The sequence below is a fragment of the Aethina tumida genome, chromosome 1, assembly GCF_024364675.1.
Source record: "Aethina tumida isolate Nest 87 chromosome 1, icAetTumi1.1, whole genome shotgun sequence".
Taxonomy (NCBI): domain Eukaryota; kingdom Metazoa; phylum Arthropoda; class Insecta; order Coleoptera; family Nitidulidae; genus Aethina; species Aethina tumida.
The window spans coordinates 69,785,318-69,810,478 of record NC_065435.1 but is presented as its reverse complement, the minus strand read 5'-3'; the positions used below and the strand labels follow the sequence as shown (position 1 = coordinate 69,810,478).

The following is a 25,161-nucleotide window of genomic DNA, read 5'->3' as shown; positions in this document are numbered from 1 at the left end:
AAGTTGCTTTAATCTTTCATTGTAGAATCCGAGAAATAAATTTGATGAACAAGTAAATATTAGGGAATGATATTTAAAAGTAACGTTCAAATTATAAGCACAACATATTAAGAAGTTCAATGTGTTGCAATTAACAACATTATTAACAAAAATTTCCATACTAGTAACGTTTTCAACCTTATTCGAAAATCGTCTGAAAACAATTAGAAACTGTTAGACAGATAGGCATTGCTATTCCACAGATCTGTTATAAGTACACAATAGCATAATGATTACATGTAGTAAGTTCCAATTGTTTTTTGAACATTACAAAAGTACTAAATTAATAAAAATTAATATTTTCAATTCATTTAATATATATCTCATTAGACTAAATATTGGAAAACTGGTAATTAAAATATCTGACAATGTTAAACTGGAAAAACTAATTATGAACAATTTAGTAATCAACATCAACAACTTTATAAAAATATAACGAATTACACTTTATATGATACTTCTTTAGTTTTGAATATCTTTTCAGAAATTTCAACTATTATATAATTTTAGAGAAAAAAATGTAACTTAAATTGTAAACTGTAAAATTATTTGATAATATCATCATAAAACTGCTCAACATCAAAACAAATCATTAATTTTTTAAATCAAATATAATTTACTGAATATGTGTAATTTTGATTGGATGAATTATTATACACAGGGCACTTTAATAAATTGTTAATTTTATATTTTAATTCTTCAAAAAAATAAAACAACTGAAATTTATTTAGGAACATTTATTTAAAAATACAGAACGAAGTTCTTAAAACAATAAATATATTATTTACACTTCAAGCATTCTACTGTTATCACACCGAAAATTATTGAACCAGTCTAAAAGTAAAAAACTTAAACAAATGAGAAATAGACTAGAAAATAATATTACACACGTAATAAAGCACGACCCCAATGCAAAATTAAAGTTCTAATCTTTTGTTCTAGAATCTGAAAGAAAAAATACGGAATGGCTGAAAATAATATGGGGAAATAATTAATTTAAAAGTACTGTTTCAATTGTAAGCACAACCTTAATTAAGTAGTCCAAAATGTTACATTTTAAAACATTTTTTCAAAAAAAGCTCCAGTTCTAGTGGAGTATTACAAACTTCACAAAAGTACTAAATTAATGAAGATAAACAGTTTTAATAAATTTCTTATGTGAATATATTATTCAATACATCTCATGGAACTGAACATTGCCAAAAAAAAGTAATTAAAACATCTGAAAATGTTAAACTTGGAAATTAATTTTGTGCACTGTATTAATCCACATGAGTACCTTCATGAAAAAAGTAACATTTAAATTTTAATGGCAGTTTTCATTACTAATTGATATTGATTTATAATTTTAGAGAATAGTTCTGAATCAGTCTTCAGAAATGTTAACAATTAAATAATTTTAGACCGTTTTTCTAATATAAAATATGTCTGAATCAAGGCACTGAAAACGTAATTAAATCAAGTCCTTTGATAATAATATCACCATAATGGATCTATCATTTAGTGCACAAAACTACTCAACATAAAAATAAAACAAACTAACTTAAAACCAATTAAAATATCCTTTTTTAACCGGCGACTTTGGCGAAGTGGGTGTACCTTCAACAGAGGGAGTTTTTGGAGGATCTGCTGAAGAAGTTGCTTCATTTGCAGGTGTAGAAGCACCATTAATATTTAAAAGCATATTAGTCTGCTTTTGGAGATCACTTTCATATTTCCTAACATCCTCCAAATCCATTTCTATCCAATCGTCAATCCACGCGAAAGCTTGTCTGTGGCCCAACAAGAGAACTTCTCTAACGCACTATTAAATAATACTTAATTAGTCATAAGTAAATAAACATAAATTAACTATTTACAGAGTGGATGTAGTCCTCAACTTTGGTTTGTAGGCCAAACACTTCAAAAGATGCATGGACTAGTTTGTAGGAACACATAATTGGGGTGTAGTTGCTCCTCCAGCCATCAACAAGGGGACCCCTTTGAGTTTTCTTTGATTTAAAGAATCTAGGATCCTCCTCTTCCTTGTAATGCTTGGCTGACACTTCATCATAAGCTATGTCCAAATGATCAACCAACCTTTCAGCCAGTTGTTCTGGGGTCAAATTAAGACACTAAAATGATATTTGTAGATATTTCTAGTAGTTATTTTTAAAAGTAGTTCAGATTTTATATCTGATTTAATACTTACATTTTCAGTACACCCATTATTATTTTCATACTTAGTTTCAATTGATATGTTAAATCTTGGAATAAATGAACACTGAAAGAATCCAATTAGAATCAAACAGAACTTGTTATCTCAGTTACCTACAGTATACTCAGTAATAGTAAATGGATAGTAATTCCAAGCTTTCTCAGTTATGTAAAAAATCTTAGGAACCCAAGATTGAATCCAATAAGGAAGGCGGCTATAAAATGAAAATTGGCGATAAACAAAATTCTTTGTGAGTTATATTTAATTCATACCTGGACAAGTGAATTCTCTTTTCAGTGAATTGGCCTTTTCCATGTTTTGTGTCAAAACACTCCTTGTTTTCGACAACTTCAACACCTTCACCGTCCCCAGATTGCTCGAAACTGTGCCTCGCTATCATATACAACTGGCCAATTTGATACTGGAACAATAAATAAAGTTATTTTCGATCCGCAAAATGATCTATATTTGCTATTGTAATCTATAACAGAATAAAACAATAACAAACCTCCTCGACAGTCATCGGCATGCATATCCGGTATTCCTTGGTTAAAACCATTTTGGAGCTTTAGGATTTACTACAATTCTTATCTGTTAATATTCGTTTGAAAAATCCGATTTGATATATTTGACAGAATTAGCAAACAACGTGCGCAAACTTGCAAAAATTGAATAACATCGACGCACGTGCTGAATCAATGCTGCCAACTTTTTTGTTTAAAGCATACCACACACATGTTTTATTGAATGTAAGAGCTAAGATTTTTTCGGGTTAATTTAAAATAAAAAGAAGTTGATTTTCCATCAAAGTAAATTAGAAAGCAACAATATAAATAATCATTAGTACTTAATTAAATTAAAATTTTATAGCAAATTTCATTATTAATGTAATATAAATAATAAATCATTTTTAAAAACCTGTTTAATTTTCATTTTTAATAATAATTTACTATTATTTTACTTCACATTTGACAATATAGAAACAAATAAGAAAAAAATTATAATTAATTGTTTGCAAATCAATTATTTTTTAAATATTTGTAAGTCTGCTATTAAAGTTATCATGTTAGGCTCCCCTTAAGTAATCGACCAATCAAACTGTGCAACATAACGAAACGTCACTTTTTCAACGCGATGTCAAGGAGTGACAGTTCCAGATAACTAACATCTGATGTGGCTAAAAAACAGTGTTGTTTGTCATTAAACAGTTTTAAAGACGATGTCGTGATTTCTCTAGCTCTGTTTTGGAACGTAAAGACAATATAAAATGGCGTACCAGACACTCAGCAATGAATATATGAATATGCCCCCTGTGACCAGGGCATATACTACAGCTTGCATTATCACAACATTGGCAGTGGTATGTAAACTTTCTCATTTTCGCATTACATATTGATATGTAAACATTATAAATTATTTGTTTTGTTGTAGCAATTGGAACTAACCTCTCCATTTCAATTATATTTCAATCCAATTTTAATTGTAAAGCAGGGGCAGATATGGAGATTGATAACGACGTTTTTATTCTTTGGGACGTTCGGGTTCAACTTCTTCTTCAACATGATATTTACATACAAATATTGCAGAATGCTGGAGGAAGGTTCATTCAGAAATAGAACCTCCGATTTTGTGTTGATGTTCCTGTTCGGAGCTGCTTTCATGATTGTATCCTTTTATTAATCTTTATTTCACGATATCAATTGAATTTGAATAATTGCCTTTCCTTAACTTAAAAACAGGCATTTGCATTCTTTGTAAATTTACTATTCTTAGGACAAGCCTTTACCATTATGATAGTGTACATATGGTCCAGAAGAAATCCTGATGTGAGAATGAACTTTTTTGGCCTAATTAATTTCCAAGTAAAAACAATCAACTAAAATAATAAGAGATACTAAAGGTGTTCATTTTAGGCTCCATATTTGCCTTGGGTCCTGTTAGGTTTTTCTGTGCTGCTTGGAAATGCAGTTTATGTAGATTTGGTGGGAATTGCTGTCGGGCATATCTATTTCTTTTTGGAAGATGTGTTCCCAAAACAGAGAGGAGGATTTAAAATTCTAAAAACGCCAACATTTTTGTAAGTGTTTGTATTCATTTATTCTTATCTATTAATTCCCAATTAAAATAACCTTGATATCAAACTATAGGTTAATTAGTTGGTTATATGTTTAAAGGACAGGTAAATATAGAATGTAAATATGTATATGAAGTTTTCATACATGAATGTTACCAGTAGTAAACTTATAGATTTCTATTGTGGCTTATAGCAATATGTTTCTGTAATTAAAATATCTTGAAGTTAGATAAAATTTTGAAATGATTCTTGTCTAAATCCATATCATACTTTATTTTAGAAGATCATTGTTTGATCCAGTGGAGGATGTGAATTATGCGCGCTTACCTGAAGAACACCCTGGCGGTTTTGAATGGGGTGGCAATAACGCCGACAGGCCACTCAACGACGATCAACTTGCCAATAACCAACAGTGATACCAAAATACTATGAAATTTTTTTTTAACATCCTGTAATTTTTATTTAAAACATCTATTTGTATTTTTTTATGGTAACGATTATAATTTTTACCGAATCAGTTATCGTTTAATTCTATTGGATGATAGATTATACTGTTACATATATTGTTTAATAAACGTTTCTTTAATATTCAGGTTTTTTATTAACCCTGAAGCAATTGATAAAAAAACAGCAATAATTTTTAACAACTATTTATTATAACTAAAAAATCTGTTTTCACAGCTGCAAAGAAACAAGTGTTGAGTATACATTTTATTAATTAATGAGGAGGAAACAAAACTTCCAACCTAAATATTAGGTTGAAATTATTTGGTTCATAATCACTGTATCCTTTAAGATATCTACAATAATTAAAACATTTAGAAACAGCACATTAGCCTTTGACGTTCTCTTACATAAAGTTCAGCAATATGTAAGTATACATCAAGAAGTAACATCTGCATTTTGTGAACTTTAATACAGGCCAGAAATTTGAAAACAAATTCCAGTTACCAAAAAAATAGTTATGACTATTTATCCCTAAACCATATTTTTCATAAAAGACACAAAAAAGTATTAAAAATCACAAAACAAGAACAAAAATAAAGAATTCATACTTCTACAGCACAAAAAATAAAGATATAGTTCTACAGCGGATTCAGTCGAATTGTAAAATTATAATCACAAATCTACGTAATATAAATCTTTCGTGCACACCCTTAAATCCTACATTAACGAAATATTTTATAAAAGACTTATATTACGTTTTGATATTAGGTCACGAACAATATTGAGTTTGAAACCCATTAAATAAAAGCAGTTTAGTTCGTTCGAATTAGTTCAACATGATCGATAGTCTTATTTAAAATGGCACAGTGTATATGCATTGTTCACATCAAACGCATTCCACAAAATTATTCCATTTTGGGAAACGCATTTAAAACGTAGCTTGACCATTCCATTCTGAAGTGAAAACATGTCAGGTACTAACTATTAAGAAAAAAGCATTGAGCAAAGTGTCATCGATTTGAAAAAGACTCAGTACTTTTTTCTACAAGATCGTTTAAGGGATCCTTAAAAGGGGCTTCTTTCAATACTGTATTCCTGGGTCTGATTCTCTTAAACAATCTTCAAGGTTCAAGTATAGAATCGCGAATACACTCTTCCAAAACAGATCTAACATGTTTAGCTGAAAGCGATGAAGAGATTCAAAACATGTTAGATTTGTTGCACATTTTAAAGGATATTTAACAGTGATTTACACATATAGCAACTAAATAAAATAAACGACGTAAATCTAAAATGGTGTTCAAGGCGATGACATGATTTTATTCAATAAATACACCCAACAATTAATTTCACAAAGGTCCAAATAAACTCACCGTATGTGTAATTAGCGTATAAATAGAAATGATTGAATGAATGAGCGAAATAAAATTACAACAAAAATGTAATGAGGAAATACAAACTAATTTGCTAGCAATAGACGAACAATTTTATTTAGCACTACCTATACGACAAAGGCTTCATATTGCAACGGTTGCAAGAATCACGGTGATGTCGTCAGGTTTACCACCTAGAACAATACAGAAAGATAATTATTAGCACCATTCTAAAATTTCAAATCGACAGCGAAACTTGAGTTAATTATTTCACTTTATTTACGTCGCGATCTGGAACACGTAATGCAAATTTTAGTTCCACAACTGCTTTAATAGCATCTAGTTGGAAGCAGTACAAGTCAAGGAAGACTGCAATAACATCATTTAGTTAACCCGCCTAAAATGATTATGATATGAGACAATTAAGCAATTGTTCCACATATATTCGTATTGGTGGCGTTTAAAATTAAATTTTAAATTTATTAAATTCTTATTATTCGAAACTCATACACATTTATGAGATAAAACGACACTTCCGGCGGTTCGACACTAATTAACTCAAACATTGACTCTACACTTCAAACGCAACGTTGCAACCGTGCACTTGGAATTCAGTGGGAAACCCAAGTGTCTCTTACCGAGAACTATAAAACGTTCAAAGCGCTTTTGCAAAACGCCAACGTGAATGCAGAATACGCCGACAACAATGCCTGTATGAAAAGCAAATTGCTTACATCACACATTTGTCGGTCATTGTTTAATCGTATCTTAAGTGTGTAAAGATGCAAAGAACTCGTTTTCTAATAATTACATGATATTGTGTCTGGCGCCTTTAATGACGACGCAGGAAAATCTGCCGGACCGCCGAATACCAAAAAGGAAGAAGGGAAAAGAATGACTCACCTATCGTATTAATACCATTGGCGAAGGCGCTCTCGGCGAAAGGCGAAATGAACGTCTCATCGAAGGACAAACTGCGGGCCATCCATGCTATCGAATTAGCTACCATTTGGAGTCGGGACGCGCATCTTTCCCCTTGGACCTGCAAAAAATATGGGGTGGATATAATTCAACGGTTTTTATACATTTTATTGCCGAACAATTGATGACATCATTAGGGTGTGTAATCAGAGTGTCACAATGGAATTGTTCATTTTGTCGAGTGGTTATCCATTAAATGTGTTTGCGTTTTGCAATATTAATTATAAGCAAGTAATAGTGTTTTACTCAACAACCTCTTAATATATCTGGTGCAATGCAACATTACTAAATTTAAGATAATTTCTGATACAACAGAGTAGAAACTACAATTCTTAATAACAGATATATAATTGGTTTTCTTTCTATGAAACTAAAAACTTGATATTTATTCATAGAAATCGGCGTACATTAAGTAGAAAGCCTTGTAACGATTTATATTCTAGTTACCAAGCGTTCCAAGTACAATTAGCTTATTAATAATAACAAATCGACAGATTGAAACATGCGGCCGCAATTACCGCCGAGATGCCGACAAAAAAATCCGTTCGCACCTTAATTAATTCGTTGACTATGATGCTCTGGGGCAGGTTGTCGAAGACGCCGTCAGTCGCAACCAAGATGACGTCGCCGTCTTCGACGGGGAAGTTGTGCGTGGTGGCCGCGTCCGGTGTGTCGCTGAGCACGCCTTCCTGATGACCGGGCGGCGGTAGCGAGAGCTGAAACGGCGTGTTGAAGTAGTGCTGCTGCTCTTCGGACCGGTGGACGACCTCGCCCCGTCGCACCACCATGTAACCGCTGTCGCCGATGTTCGCGGTGTACAGGGTGCTGTTCTCGCGATTGAGTACCACCACGCAGGCCGTACTACTTCCTGCAAAAAGGTTTTTGGTTATTTTAAACATTTCTAGTAGGGTTTGCCAGATATACATGTGATATACTGATATATCACGATATATATCAATATCTATTTCAAAACACGTGTTACACGGTTTACCAAGGTTTTAAGAAATATTGTAATAACTAAAAATATAAATCAAAAAGGAATCCGCTAGACAAACATTCGGTGGTGGTTAAAATTGTCTGAAGAAATTTAAATGTGACGAATCACGTGAAGATACTAGTGGCAAATTAATAGTAAGGGAAATAGATTTTCCAGATAAGTCCAATGATGATGAAATTTTGATTTGAATTCTTGTTACTGAGATATCTGATTTTTTCAGGATAAAAAGAATTATCCTGACCCCTACCCCTATACAGTAGTGGTCAATATTACAGTAACTTTTTAAAATATTAAATATTTTAGCCATAACTCTTTTATTTAATGTGAAATTAAACATGTAAACATTAATTTATGTAATTTCTTATTCTATAATAAGTTACATATATTTTTTATGAATTGTGTTGAATATAAATATAGGTACTTTGAAACTCAGTTTTAATGATTAAATCTGTGTTAATTAAATTTAACATAAACACTTTGTATAATATCCTTTTTGTTTTATAATTTTGGGCCATTTTCGTGGCATAGAATCAACCATTTTCTATATATACAAGTCTATATTCTTTCGAACTTCTTACTGTGACAAATGTAAATTTCTAAAATTTTTACGTCGAATTTAGTTATAAATGTGAATCCCCTTGTTTTCTATAGGGTTGATATATGGAAATTGCGACGGGCAAGACAAACATTTCAAACATTTCATATTTTTATTTGAAACCTGAAATTTTTCAGGTCTGGTGTCAAACGGACTTCCAACCTCTTCTCAGAGTCCTTGAAATAATTTCATCAAGTTACTATAACTATGACACTGTACTGTATATTTTCACAAAGTCACGATATTTACAATAGATAATACATATAATTTTTTGTCAGAAAATATATTTGATTGTCATGTTAGTGAATTCAAAAAATAAATAGAACGTAGTAATAATGTATGAATGAATATTGTTTAAAATAATTTTGCATTCCAACAAACAAAATAATAAACATTGTAAAAAGTAAAAAACAATTGATACATATATAAAATTTAAATGTATACATTTAAAACTTATCAGCATATGTAACATACTTAAATAAAACAAAGTGAGTAACACTTATTTTTACCAACTCCACATACATAAATGCATAATTACACTCATGTACTACATAACTTAAGCGCATAAAGGACACTTTCCCTCCTTAATAATACTTTTAATATTACACTCTCACGCAATTGAATAACTTGGTTCAAACGTTAATTAGCTTTTAGAACAGATCTGTTGTTAAATTAGCGTGACCTGAAAACCCACGACTAAATTTCAGTTTTTTTGTCTGAAATTAAACAAAAACTAAAATTAACTAGATCACAAGCATTGTTTATGGACACCAAGAAAAAAGCTGGTAACAATAGTGTCACAATCGTAAATTGATATTCGACGCAAGAATAAATACAATCCCAATTTTCCTTATTGTTACGGTCAACGGTAGAAATTCTATATTTAGTCACGCTAGATTCTCGGTTTTTAATGTGTGTTTTGTAGGATTCACGTGACTGGATACTGGCGTGAATATTTACAATCATATGATTTCGATTTTTCGTATAGGTGTGACGCAAGAGATCACAAGCGGCCGCGATTGTTTGCGACATACGCTGCCAAGAACGATCAAAACAAATTATGAATGATGATACAACGATAAATACTCTCTCTGCGGTTGTATTTAATTAATTTCACAAGAAAATTAATTCGAAAAGCCAAAAACCGTCGGTGTCTGTTCTTATTTTTCAGAAGTTTAATCGTATATTAATATTTATTACTTGACTTTCTCATACGAAAATCCCGGCTGTTTTTATTTTCCTAAATAAATTTTAATAAAATTACATTTTTGTATATATCTTTACCTTCGGTTTATTTTAAAAAGTGATTTTATACAATTTTTTTAAAATAAAATTTCTATTTTCTCTACATTATTTATTCATAATCTTTAATGTTCTAATAATTCTTTCAATAATAGACAATTTTGCAATAAAGTTTTACAAAATTCTTGACACCTCACCATTTACATATAGTTTTTTAAAATAGTGTTCCTCATTAAATTTAATACATAAATGATTTTTTTTAAATGGGCTAAACAATAATAAATAATTTTAAAATTGGTTCACTGCTCAGTTTTTTTAAACTATAACTACCAAAACTGACTTTTGGCACATTTCGGAAAAAGTGAAATAGAAAAACAATTAACCATGTATATTTATACTTTTCATATTTTTAAAAGTTTTATAACAAAATATTAATTAATAAAAAATGTTAAAATTCTTTATTTAACTGTTATAAAAAGATGTATTAAACAAAATTTTATAAACAACAGAAACAAAAATTCTAAATATTGTTATACGAAATATTTTGTCAAATTTTAATATAAAAATATAATTTTTTAATATTGAAGATTTTAAGGATTTATTTTTATTCACTTTTAATGAATATACGAACAAAAATTAAGTTTGTAAAGTAAAAATTAAGTTTGTAAAGTTTATAAATTTTGTGAATATTCACTAATATATATATATATATATATATATATATATATATATATATATTTTTTTCCACTACCATCAAATTAATAATATCAAACAAAAATAAAGAAATTATAAAATTTACTATTATCTTTTGTCAATTTTAATTAATTAGTTTTTATGGATTTTTTCTTTTACATGATTTTTCATGACAGCAAATTGAAAAGATGCACGCAGACAACAAAACAAGTTTTTTCCATCATTATCGTTAAATAAATAAATAATGTTTTCCAATGAACAGAAGTGAAGTGCATACGGATTATCTTGTCTCGACAGTTTTTTATTATTCGATAATAAATAATTGCAGGTTACATAATAATACACGCAGTGCATTTGTGCTTTGAAATTTTTCTAAAGGAATCGCTTTTTACAATTATCTTGTGCACTTTGCTCCCAAACCCGATAAAAAATATTGAATTTCGGGAATAGGAATCACCAGTTGTTGATTAACAAACGTCGACGTTTACATTTGAATGATCAAGCATTTTTCGTGCTCGTATTCCAAAAAGGAGGAGACATTTAAATAAAATTTTATCAACGTAAAATTGCACAACAGTTTCTCCATACAATGTAAAACGAAATAAAGCCGTTGGCTGTTTGAAATGCGGAGCCTAACGTTTTGGTGCAATTGTATTTACGGCCAGTCGTCGACGTCTGAATTATTAATAGTGGTTGAAAACTTTAGTGCATTTTGTCAACTCTACAAAGTTTCAACTTCCACTACTTGTATGAATAACTCGCCAAACCTAAATTTAACGAAGTTTAATTCAATTTAAATCCGAAACGATGGTAATAATTTATGTTCTCTAGAAAATCTTAATGGCTTATTAATATTCGATTGTGGACTGTCAAGTTCATGGCTGGCTAACTGGTCATGAGAATGATCAGATCGATGAGATAACAAGTTTCAACATACGTTAAAAACATACTAATTAAAATCACAAGGAAGTCTGAAAATTGTGTCAGAAAACGTAAATATTTTTTCGTCGAATTCAAGGCTGGTTATTTGTGAAATGTAAAGTTATTGTTAGATGTATATATTGGAAACCCATTTTGGTGGCCAAAAATAAGTTGTGCCAACTGAATGTTTAATTAGATAATGAGCAGAGCTGAGATGAAAAAATATCGAATGCAGAAATGGTTAAAATATATATTTTTTAATATATAGGGTGATTCATCTAAATGATTTATTAAATATTTATATAAAACTAATAGTGATATTAATCTGTAATTTTAGTCGCAGCTAGAACGTTACTTTAGTTTAGTAAAATACGTTCAACGCACTGTCACTTTCGGTCCAACCGGAAATAGCGATAACTTTGTTTTTCCAAATAGAACATTGTAAATATTATTGCACACTTGAGCTCTACGTAAAATGCTTAATCTACGCACTTTGGATCGTTTTCATATCTTCGTTTGTTTTGTGTCAGTTTTTTCAAAAAATCTCACACATGGAGCGATTGTTTCACACTATTACTTACAATTGTAACGTTTAAAAATTTACGTGTACACGTTAAGAAAATATATCATATTTGGAGTTTTTAATTGTATTCCAAAATATTAAACAGGGTACATGATACTTCTAATTATTATTTTCCTACTTTATATCCCAATAACTTATTTCAAATGACACGACCATTGAATATGTTGAAGCATATCCTACAGTGGAGTATTTCCAGAGATATTATACGTAAAAATATTTAGAAATTTTAATTTATATACAGGGTGCTTCACAATTCTTGCGACCAACTAATAGGAGTATCGAAATAAGCAATTTTGTCGTTAGAGTACTATAACAAATTAAATACTAAAATGAGGAAAAGTTCACGGGTTACAAACCGTCCTGTTTATTTTTTTTTCTGTAGTCTGTATAAAAGAGTAATTTAAATCAATAAATTAAAAATTGTTATCTCTCTTTTTCTGGTACTCTAACGACTCATTTTCGGCTAGGGGTTTATATGACAAAAATACTTATGTTGATACCCTCAATAACCCCTATCAGTTTGTCACAATAATTATGAAACACCCGGTATATTTACATAAATAGTTGAAAAACATAAAATTAGAAACCATTCAATGTGTATCAATCATGTAAAAATTCATTTTAGATTAGAATGATGTGAAAATAATGTGTATAACAATACAACCGGGAATGTCACGGACACGTGTGAGATTCTTTTTGAAAATACAAATATCATGCTACATCAGCAAACAATATTTCAAATTTTTTTTTAGTTCTCTATAAACCCTTAATGAATCACTTAGGTGAACCACTCTATATAAATATTTAAATTCCTGTATTCGTATTATAACATATAGAATACATGATTACATATACTTAAAAACCTTCTGGTTAATAGTTTTATTATACATAATGAAACTGCGAAGTTAAAATATTTACTGTTTTATGTGAAATTACTTCGGTCTAAAAATATCACTTATTATCCCAGACAGTTGTCAATATTTTTATTATGCCAATAAAAATTATGCATATGAAATAAATTTGTAATATTAATAATTATTTTAAAGATAAACTTCACGTTATCGAAGACATAAATGTTTTCATAATAGTAGTTATTTTCTTCCCGTGGAATAAAAATTGAAAATGGAAATTTTCAACATTGAAATTTTTCCCATCGATTACAATCGACCCAACAAACAATTCAAAGTCCATAATAATAATTTTTAAATCAATCTCACAATTACTTAATTCCCGTTCAATTTGTTAAACATTCTATTATTATCTTCTTGTAAATATTTTCGAGTTGTTGACTTTGACCTAGTATAAACTATAAAAAGGAAGAATAAAAATGTTGTTATATAACGTAACTCGAGCCTTTTATGTGAAAATTCCTTCCAATATGTATCTCTTAAATTTTAATATAAGTAGCCAGTTTACGTCGTCATTTTCCCAACATTTATGTATTTGAGCGCGATCATAAAACGTCGACTGCATCCATTATAAGTTGCAGCAACTTCGAGACATTTATGGCCTGAATTTCAATTTTCGTCCTGCAATTGGATCCGCGCTCTTACATAATCGAAATGCAATGACCGAGCTGGATAAACGACGCAAAAAATAAAAACATTTAATAATCTCATTTACGTCAGAGAATCCACATTATCAGCGAAAAGATGGTTTTATCGACATCACATTATTATTATATTACGTTATGCGATCCGGTAAAAATAGACGATGGCAAAACAAAACGGCTTTTCTGATAAACAATGGATCGTTTGAGCGATCTTCAACTTACCCAGTATGGCCTTCTTGTGGTGTAGCAGTTCGTAGTAGCCCTTGGCTAACAGTTCGGAGGGATTGGTAGGCTGGAAGCGGCCTAGATTGACAAGTCGTTCGCAGCTCTTCATTAGATGATTGGAGAACTCGCCGGGATCTATCCCGTAAGCGCGCCAACCACCCACGCCGTCGGCCACACCTGTAAAACGAAACGAAAAAATAAATAACCACAGTCAACGACCGTAAATGCAAAACAAAATAAAAATTTTGAGTGCGAATTGATAATTTAAAAATGTGGCTGCACAGTAAACATACATGAATTCAATAATGTCAAAGATAAAAATAATTGTTTAAAACGAATATGATACTCCCGTGTTGAAAATAAAAACTATGACTATGACTCAATTATTTACATTTCAGTCGTGATTAATTCATTTATATGGTAACAAATAAATTAGACGTAAACCTATTCAGAAATGATGTAATTATACTATTATTTTTCAATTATGATAACAGTACAATGCAACACTAATCGCAGTTTCATAAATATTTTATAAACAATTGGCAAACAGTCTAACAGATTAAATTTTTGACAAGTTAAAGTTTTGATAAAGTTCTTTTTAAAATTGATTACATTTTCTTTATTTTAATTCGTTTTCACGTCATTGTATTTTTAAGAATACATGTATTGTTACAATGATTTTAACAAAATATCATATTGTGGCAAGTTCTACCATAAAGAAAAACAAAATTAAACATTTTCCAAACTTTGCTCGCATAACCTTTTATAACGAAGCAGGATAATAAGGTATGTTTAAGATAATTAAATAATTAAGTAATCAACAAGTTAAACAATTGTTAATTGTATACAAATATAATTAAAATTTTGTCGTCTAATACACCTCTGGACAATTAATGTCAATATGATACTTCTATGACAAAATGAAGCATCGTGGAACAATTTGCTACATTTAACACTTTTTTCTTAGGAAATGTATCCGATCTCTTATCTTTTTAGTTGATATTTTTTATTTATTTTTATATTATTATTATAATATTATATGAGGTAGAACCACTCATTTACTTAATGTAGATGCTTATACACGATAAAACAATGGACAAATAGAAAGCAGGTTTACATAACTACATGTAATAATTCAAAAAATGCAAAAAAAATTATTAAAATAAATATTTAACAAATTTAAAAATTGGACTAATCAGAAACTTTACATATTTTTATAATATAATTTTAAAATGTTCATTTTTACAAATTTCAAATTAATAAATATTTTTTATTAATTTTCAATTACACTTAATCCTTTTCAACTCAACTGTACAATGTTCATTACATTATATTTTGGACCAAAAGTTTGTTAAATAATTAATTTTCAAATTTTCAAGTCGTCCAATAAAGTAATTTATTTAAATAATGAATAGTTATTACGATAACAACATAACGCTCTTAACTTTAATCATTGGTAATTTTCCAACGGGTCGTTTGATATTTTTTTCTGTAAATATTGTGTTTACTTCAAAAAAACGAAAACGTGCGCTTGAACTTTGATATTTGGAAGACACAAATATTAAAATTAGACGCATGTTATTGCCAAAATATATTTAATAACATATTTTACTAATAAATCGTTTGATTTTAAACGATACACAAACTTTAAACCAACGATGATCAGTTGATGAATACTGTAACTTGTTAAGTTTGATTTATGTTTTTTTTTAACACGTCCAAATTTTAGTTTGACATTTATTTGAATTATTTTATCAAAAAACATTTTGACTGAATAGAATATTTTTGTAATTAAATTCTCTATTATTATGTGTGCACATGTGTAAAAATTATGTTTTTTAACGGACCTCCACACTATAAATTATATTGAATGCATAATAGGTATACGTAATAACTATTAATTAAGAAATTGAATATTCATTCAAGAACTCAATCTAGAGTTTTAATTGAACCTGATATTATTAATTATTACGCCTGAATGAATAAGTAAATACGACACGAACCAGTATACTAGTGTAATTACACAATAGCACACACAAAAAATTATTACAAATTATATTTGAATAAATAAAAATAAACATGGAGACAATGCGTTGCTAAGGTCAATTTGCGATCTGTGCTAAATACGACAATGTTTATCTCGCGTTTGTCCTATTATGTGATTAAAATATTTGAAGGACTTTTAATTGGCTTCGGTGCAGAATCATCTTGTGACATCTGACGCCAAACTGTACCTTGTAACTCAGAAATACACAATATTGTTAAAAAATCTGTTTTTTTTTTCTAAAAAAAGAAAGCATTTATGCTCTTTGGCATGCTTCCTTAAAACATGAACTTTGTCAGTCGGATTAGCATATGCTTTCCATATCCTCACCAATATCTTAATGTTAACAGATGAAATAAAAGCTGGGTGTGGTCAGTCATAAAAAATTCAGCAAAAACAAAACGCACAAATTTAGTGCAAAGAATTGAAGGTGACTCGTTGGCTAAAAAAAAACTTATTTAATACATATTTTTTAATTTCGACGAAAAAAAAAATAATCAATTTTTATTGCATTGTTTTGGAGTAATTTGCTCACGTGAGACGAATAAAGAGTGTGTTTGGGTTATTTGGCATAAACAACAGTATTAACTGGATATTTCGGGTTCTCAAAATATGGAGACAACTTTTGTTTACGGAAAATCGTCCACAAAAAACAATTTCAATAATGCATTCGATTTATGCATCCAGCAGTGCAGTGCAAAATCGATGTTCCTAGCATGTGACTAACGAGCATTTCTATGGCAAAATGGAGATTATGCGTTGCGTGATATGTCGGAGAATTTTCCTTGTAATGTATTGTCTTTGCATTAAGCTAATAATAAACGGGACACAAATTTACTTAAAATATCCATTTAATTTAATTATACTTTTCAAATATTCCTGATAAGTGGACATAAATATGTTGTTTTACCATACGATATTATAATTTAATTTTTACGTGTTTTTTACTTAAATAGGATTGTTTGAAAATATAATAAGTTGTGTTAACGAAATTATAATCATAGAATAAACAGAAACTGCAATTTAAAATGTATCATTTCCACTTTCCTCTATACATCATTATCATGAATTTATCACATCATTCCTTTATTTACATTTCAACCTCCTTTATCACAATTTACCTTTTTAGAGTCTATCATTAAGTATTGTTTATAGTAAATAATACATCGTAATAGTTTTCCTATATCATTAAAACGTCTTTTTATTGTGTACCATTTTCAAGCTCAGAAAATAACATTGAAGTAATTTTAATATATTTGCACTTAAAAACCAGCGTTTAATGTTGGAAAGTTTTTATAGTTGTGAAAAAATATTTATCTCATATCGTAATTTGTATACATAATTAATAAGTAAATCTTGAATATTAAAAATTAAATATTAGGTATATTAATTTAAATTTCTATTCTAAAATTTTTCTAAAGGGGTAAATTCCTTCTTATTTTCATGCATTTGTAAGCTGATGCTTAATATACAGTGGTGGAGAAATAGCACATATATCTCACCGTTAATAATATTGCATATTTTATTTAAAATAATTACACTGTATTTATTTAATTGAAATATATCTTTGCAAGTTTTGTTCATTCATATTAGACACACTGATATGAACCAATTAATTCGTTTTTTATTTACCTATAGGACAAAAAAAGATGTCATTTACTGATTTTTCAAATTTGTCTGTCAATAAATTAAGATATTTTTTATTAGGACATAATTTTATTACATTTTCAATTGAGTGTGTTGTTTTATATTTGTTAATAAGCATTGTAAACCATTTTTAGGAAGCAATTTAAGTTTTCAGCTATTTCAGCAATATATAAACAAATAAAAAAAGTATCGAATATTGAAATATATATTTTATACTATCTGAGCAAAATTTGAATTAAATTGTTTTATGAAATATCAAAATGATTTATTTTAAATTTTGTGCTATTTCTCTGGCCACCACTGTTTATTGATTTAATGAATTGTTTGAACAATTATGGCATTTACTAAGTAAACGTTTATTCAACATTATCGTAGAAATTGTTATAAATAGTTTAACTATATTTTGTGTAAATACTGCAATTGTATTTCTAGATATATTTTAATTATTTAACAAAATACCTATTTTTAGTACCATTAAATACGAGTTTTGTTCACTGCAACTACAATTAAAGTAACCTGCTTTATTAAATCTGTTCTCAAAACAATAATTGTTGGAATAAATACTTCCAGTAATAATTTTACGCTTCTTATAAGGCTGTTTAAACTGTTATTGCTAGTTTTGACCTTATTTTATATTAAATTTCAAGGTTATCATTCTGACTTAGTTTAAAATAAATAAAAATGCGCTTCCTCAAATAAAATATATCCAAAATCTTCTTATTAAAAACACTGTCGAAATCTAATTAAATGCTTCAGCATAAAATGTCCCAATTGACTAATTTAGATAACAAGAGTTGAAAGCACTGTGGGTTTTGAGAAGGTTTAGGAACAGTTAATTGCACAACAGTTTTGTACCAAGAGGAATTGCGTTTTTAATTTAGATAATCAAATTTTAATATATTCATTCGATATATTTATACTTGCTAATTGAACTTTCTCGATATCAGAATTTTCGTATGTTTAACAGGCCATCGAATTAATACCAGGCATTTAAATTTGCTCGAACATATTGTTACTTTCACAACACGATCCGATTCATAACCTTAAAACGTACATTAATTTCTGGTTTGCGGTTAAAATTAATATGTGTAAAGTAACAAGACATGTTGTTCACTAGGAAACTAAAACATTTTTGTTTGGTTTGTGCGTGAAATAAAAACAAACGTCACACGAACAAAGGTTATGTTATAAAATAATACGTGAATTGGGTGAAAAACTCACCCAAAACATCGGCCGATTTGTTCTTGGCGATGAACCATGCATCGTCGCCGAACTGGCCCTTCAACAGTCTTTGGATCTTCCTCTCCTTCGAGAAGCCGCAAACAGCTGACACCAAACAGGGGTCCGATTTTCGCTGCAGATTCGGATCCGCGGCCGACGATATGTTCGATATACCATTCCAGATAGCGCGCGACAACAAACGTCCAGTGACCCAAAGCGAGTGCATCATCCAAATTTCGCGAGTTTTGTCCCGTCACAACACCGTCGACATTGCGAGTAAACGAGGGCCCCGAAACGCACACTGGAAACACCACACACGCACACGTTCGACTAGGCCGTCCTCTTGATCATGTGTCGATCCACGATGAAGTCACAGGACAACAAAATAGTCATGCGACCGTCAGCGCTGGCAACCCAACCTACTTCAATGGATGACGTTTGTCGGACATCGGTGGCGCCATCCCGTGAGCGAACTCGTAGTAAACCTTGTATTCGGTTAATCGATTTAGTTTTCTGAAATTAATATAAATCGGTTAATTACTTCGTATCATATTATCAATAAGTTTATTGTTATCATTATACATATTAAATCAATTGATAATTTTAATTTTAAATGACTGCTGTAAATAATTAAATTTTGAACAAAATATTTGAATAGGGAAATTGATTAAATTTTATTTCAAACATTTCTATAATTCAAATATTATTTATTTAATTAATATTAACTACATATTCATTTTTCGACCACTTAGAAGATCTAACTAAAAAAATACGCATATTTATAATTTTCAGAAAGTATTAAAAATCGTAGTCTTTTTATGTTTATATTTTTTAATCAAACTGTCAAAAATAACACAAATTAACTTATTTTTCAAAAATATTGTAATATTAATATGCAATATTTATATGTAATATACCGATTGGAAATGCTTTGATCCTACTGAATTGTGAGAGACATTATGTATGACAGAGACAGTAAAAGATTTCCACTACGAAACAAATTTGCAGAGTTTTACTGTGTTTGTCGTACATGATGTGTCTCTCAAAATTCAGTTGGATTAAACGGTTTTCGATTGGTACTTAAGAGTATTATAAGTATAGTATAATTAGTATAGTACTATAATATTTCAATATTTTATAAAAAAGAATGATGAAGAATGATTTCTTCAATTTTCATGTCTCAAAAATTACCCTGTAGATTTTGGTTTTGGTTTAAAAAAGTGACATTTTGCTTATAAGTACATATTTTATAAAAAAAAGTTTGTCAAAATCGAACAAAAATACAAATTTTATGGAGGTGTCGCGCTTTCAAATGGGCTATACTGTATGTATAATTTTATTTAATATTTATATATGTTGTTTCTGAAAACTTTTGTTTTTTTTTTCGAATAGATTAATAAATACTTATTGTTTATGTCATATGTATTATGTGATTTTTTTAATCAAATAAGGTTCTATATATATATATATATATATTGACGTATTTTATTGCAAACCTATGTAAATTCAATTAGGTAACATTTAATACGTTTCTACAACATATAAACGAAACATTTTATACTCAATACGAAATAGTGTGTGTCTCAAACATTTGAGTATGATAAAAATATAGTTTGTTAAACATCAGCGAAAAATCTCAGAAACTTTATAGACACATGTAAGAATAACGGTATATTTGAAACCCATTTGAGGCCGAACAATTTTTTTAGAATGTTACAAATACAACTTTAAATAGTTTGTTGAAACGTTTTTAAAATTTAAAAAAAATGTTCCAGAGGTCCAAAATTTAAGTTAAATCGCAATATTTTTATATATAATATAATAGTTTCCATCACTAGCACTAATTAAATAACATGAACAAATATTTAACAAAACCTTTCATGATTATGCAACTCAGAATACACATTTTAATTTTAGAGTACTGGGGAATCACAAAATGCCGTTTCTTCATATTTACACTTATAACCGAATAATTATAAATAATTCTTCTGTGAAACACACCAACAAAACATAATGCAAATTAACATTATTTTAAAACGACGTGGATAAATAATGTTTAGAATTGTGTAAAATAAATTTTAATAAAGTGTTCATGAATAGTATCGACCATTTTTTTTATTACCCGAGCACAAAAATAAATTACACTCAATTCACGAACCTGCTGCACGTTCCTCCTCGATTTTATGTATTTGTTGCACGCACGTCGATTTCGCGGTGGAACGATTGTCCCAACTTGGATGCACTTCGCAACAAGAGAGAAACGACGTCGTCGAACGGCGACGAACGTATTGTCGATATTGATTTGCAATCGGCAATTAATACTCGATATAATTGTGCGACTACTCGATAATTTTATTGGCGGATCAAAAGAGGTGATTAACTATTTCTTCCGGTTGAAAGCACGAGATTTCAGATTCCAGAAATGTGGACTTTGATAACATGGAACGCAAGTTTTGTTTTGGCTTTGAAATGTTGATGTTCACGTGCTGAATATTTTTCCTTATTATGATTCATAATTTAATAATTTATGAAAATAAAATAAATAATTTTTGTTTATCTTTTTGTAACGGATGTGACGCGTGTGCTAATATTGTTTTTTTTCATAATTACTAACTCGTCGATTTATTATTTTTATAAATTATTTATTTACTTCAATACCTCAATCATTTGGTTTGAAATTGCATTTTGATAGCTGAAAAACGAAAAAAACTAAATTCACAATTCGTAGATACTTGTTTATTTTATCAGGATAATTTTATCATTAACACCTGACACAATTTCAATAGTTTTACTCTTATGAATACCATCGATGATTTATTTCATTCTTGTATGTACTTCTATATTTTATTAGTACAATTTTCTCAGTAACATATTGTTCAAAATAATATACAGTAGTAACATGTTTCCTAGGTTTATTTGATGGTCAATTGCTTCAGCATTTCAGTCAATTTGTTTGAAATTGCATTTTGATAACGTGAAAAACAAGCCCGAAGGCCGAAAAAAATACTTATTATTACAAACGATTACGCCGCATGATTTATGGCCATTTGTGAGTCGTACAAAACTGCAATTAATGCATTCGTTTCAATTAATTTCGCATTGCATCCGGAAACTATGCAACTATAAATCAAAATTCAAAAACGAGATAAACAAAAATTCGCACGCTTTGTTTGCGCGCCAATATTATCTGGTGTATCGGATTTTTGCCCTTATTCCCATAAACATAATATTATGATTTGGATTATGTTTACTAGACTACGGTGTTATCTGGATGCACTCGTGGTTGTTTTTTCAGCGGTTTATCTACCAATATTGCTTGTGAATTATTACATGTTTTTTATATATTTTTTAATATTAGTGACATACTCGTTTTCAACTGAAACTGAAATATTTCGAGTAATAAGCAATCTTCAAATTATTATTTCGTCGAGGAAATTCACGGGCTGGGTATTTTTGAAAATTTATAAGGAACTCCTATTTTATATTACAGACTGTAGCCAGAAAAATTCTTTTTTTCAATTTCTATGGGTTGTGAAATGTCATTTGAAATGAAGAATAATAAATGGATTAAAGTAGACGCCTACAATTTTGAGGTCTAACTTTAACTGGTACATGATGAGGTGTGGGACTGGGTATGTAAAAATTTCTCAGTTATTTGCAATTTACAAAAAAAAAAACAAACTATGTTTAGCTGCAAAATAGAATCTGCAATAAAAATAGGATGGTTTGTAGTTTCCAATTAAACCCCGGCTCCACCTGATGATAAGTACTAATTTTAGCATTAGAGGATAATATCTAAATTAAATAAAAATTGATCCTGTATTATCATTCTATTGTATACCAGGATTCTAAAACTTTTATTAATTCCAGCATCTCAATACAACTATTACAAAATAATTGTGAATAAGGAAGCAGCTCAAAAGAAAAAATATGGTATATTGTGACAAATAACTTTTGAATATTTTTTCTGATTACCTCTACCATATTTAAATTTATAAGAATCTCCTATCGTTTTTTCATAATTTTATTTACAAACTTATAATTATTAAGGTGTTAAAGTATAATTAGTTCAAATTTTAGTTCTAAACTTTGAAGTAATAAAAATTATATGCTTATAAAACAACTTTAAAATACACTTTAGTGATTATAAATTTCCCAAATAATAAAACAGAATTCAACTTTTAAATAGATTATAAAACATAATTAAAGCAGAGAACAAACTAACACTTTTAGTATTTACATCATCACAAATAAAATTATTACGATGGCTCGAATATGTATAAAAATTAATTATTAATTTTTTAGTTTAATAGTCAAAGGATATCTTGTTTAATTTGAATAATATAACTTTTTAAGTTATAAAAATTATTATGTTTATAAAAACCTTTTAAGAAAATTTAATTACTAAATAGAAATAAAATATAATAATTTAATGGTTTTTATATGAATAATTATTTACATATTTTTTAAGACTTTGTGACCAAAACTTCCAACGTACAAAATATTTACATTTATTTTTTTTAAAGTAGTTCAAGGATGTTATCTTATGTCTGGTTTTTTCTGCGATACAATCATGATATATTTATTTACTTCTCCGAAAATTGACTTTCATGTCGATGTTGTTTAATTTACCAATAATACTTCAAAAAGGTTATGAATACTTTTGGTAAACAGATTTTATCATAGTCGGACTCAATGAAATACCATATTAAAATTAGCACAAGCAATTGATTTATTAGTTAACAATATTTTGTAAATTTTTATATAAGTATCATCCAAAACACACATGAAGATAAGATATTTATAAAAGAATTATTTTCCATAAATAAATATGTTACGTGTTTTCGTTATTTCATATTTTACTTTAAAATTTAACGAAACAACATAAACTATGTTATTAGAACGACACGAAGAATAGAAAAATTGCAAATTCTATAGCGTAAAAACAAGTTTCCTTCCTGTTTACAGTCATACTGTCAGATACTGTATATTCGTGTGGACTTCAAAAAGATAATACGTCCAAATTGGAACGTGATAATAATACATAATTCTCTAGAATAATGCAGCCTATCAATTTAAAAGATCAATTATAATTTCCAGTTGTTTCGCGCACAAAAACCTCCCGCACATAAACAGAAATCATTCGTTTCATGATGACTGTGTTTACTAAATTTTTATGCGCCAGGCACAGCATCAAATCGCCGACATAATGTGCCATACTGTAGTTAATTAGCATGCACACAAATCACGCAGCGTTTACACAAAGGGCATATCCGGTCTATAATGAATTTATCGGAAGTCAAGTGGGGGATTTTAATAAAACACGTGTGTCTGTCATTTCCACCTGCCAACAACCGGGACCGCTCATCAACAATTTTATGGATACCCGTCGATATTTTAGGGGGCGTTTCAATTTGAAGATGAACGTATAATGAATAGGAGTTTTGTTAATTTCATCATGTGTGCTTTATTTCACTAAAACGTTTAATTCTTATAATTGCATAACACGTTTGTAAGAACTACAAATACAGATATATGAATGTAGAATAAATTAATAAACGATGATCTTATTGACTCATAATTCAATTAATGATAACTACTATAATATAGCTAAATAAATAATATTTCGATAGTAAATGTCGATGAAAAGTACTAATCTGGCATTTTAATGCCCTGCTTTATGTGCCATTAATACCTTTTCCTCGCAGCTGAAGCTCAACTAGCAAATGCAAATAAAACGATTGCCGTCGGCCAAAGTAAAGGGTGGTCCCTGTTTAATTGCGGTTAATTTAAATTATCTTTAGTACAAATGGGTTGAATTTAATTTTGAATTTAATGACACATTGTCTAAACTGTGAAACCAATTCGGTTTCTAATAGCGCTCTTAACTTTGGGTTTTTTAAAAAGAGAGTGAGAAACGTTAATTGGTAACTGTCTTCGTGTTAAAAACAATTAAAGTTTATTTAATGATGTGGTTTGGAGTGTTTGCGATAAAGGTTAAACTACACATAATTTCCTAGATATTGTTAAAAGTAATCATGATAACGGATTACTTATTAATGTTATCAGTTGCGTTATTAATAATTATGATATTAATATCTTATAATTCCGGTATATGTTAGTGAAAATAACAGTTTTACTATTCAGCATCATAAATCAATTTATTTTTTAATAATTGTCCAAGTTAATGTAAAAAAGAACAAAGATTTGCAATTAAAAAGATAATTATGAGTTGCAACGCAGTTCATAAGAGAAAAATGATTTTATCGTGAAAAACTACTGAACTTACTTCTTTATTTTAATTTAAAAGTTGACCTCAAACTTATAGAC

General features: G+C 29.1%; 3 protein-coding genes across 3 annotated transcripts; 1 reads left to right on the top strand and 2 right to left on the bottom strand.

Moving 5' to 3' along the window:
- Window positions 1–761: 761 nt before the first annotated feature.
- On the bottom strand, window positions 762–2,899 carry LOC109608848 (cytoplasmic phosphatidylinositol transfer protein 1). Its single transcript, XM_020025402.2, has 6 exons — window positions 2,745–2,899; window positions 2,509–2,657; window positions 2,354–2,450; window positions 2,231–2,302; window positions 1,899–2,153; window positions 762–1,843 (listed from the first exon to the last, which is right to left on the bottom strand). Exons 1-6 carry the CDS (start codon window positions 2,793–2,795, stop codon window positions 1,583–1,585), a joined length of 885 nt encoding a protein of 294 aa, XP_019880961.1. The 5' UTR covers window positions 2,796–2,899; the 3' UTR covers window positions 762–1,582.
- A 456-nt stretch (window positions 2,900–3,355) lies between these two features.
- On the top strand, window positions 3,356–4,898 carry LOC109608844 (derlin-2). Its single transcript, XM_020025397.2, has 5 exons — window positions 3,356–3,596; window positions 3,668–3,901; window positions 3,976–4,098; window positions 4,150–4,313; window positions 4,591–4,898. Exons 1-5 carry the CDS (start codon window positions 3,504–3,506, stop codon window positions 4,724–4,726), a joined length of 750 nt encoding a protein of 249 aa, XP_019880956.1. The 5' UTR covers window positions 3,356–3,503; the 3' UTR covers window positions 4,727–4,898.
- Window positions 4,899–4,944: 46 nt separating this feature from the next.
- LOC109608883 (protein phosphatase PTC7 homolog) lies at window positions 4,945–21,133 on the bottom strand. The gene is made up of 6 exons (XM_020025438.2): window positions 20,990–21,133; window positions 18,832–19,344; window positions 13,917–14,096; window positions 7,663–7,979; window positions 7,034–7,172; window positions 4,945–6,324 (listed from the first exon to the last, which is right to left on the bottom strand). The coding sequence occupies exons 2-6, from the start codon at window positions 19,058–19,060 to the stop codon at window positions 6,275–6,277; spliced, it is 915 nt and encodes a 304-aa protein (XP_019880997.1). The 5' UTR covers window positions 19,061–19,344; window positions 20,990–21,133; the 3' UTR covers window positions 4,945–6,274.
- Between the last annotated feature and the right edge of the window lie 4,028 nt (window positions 21,134–25,161).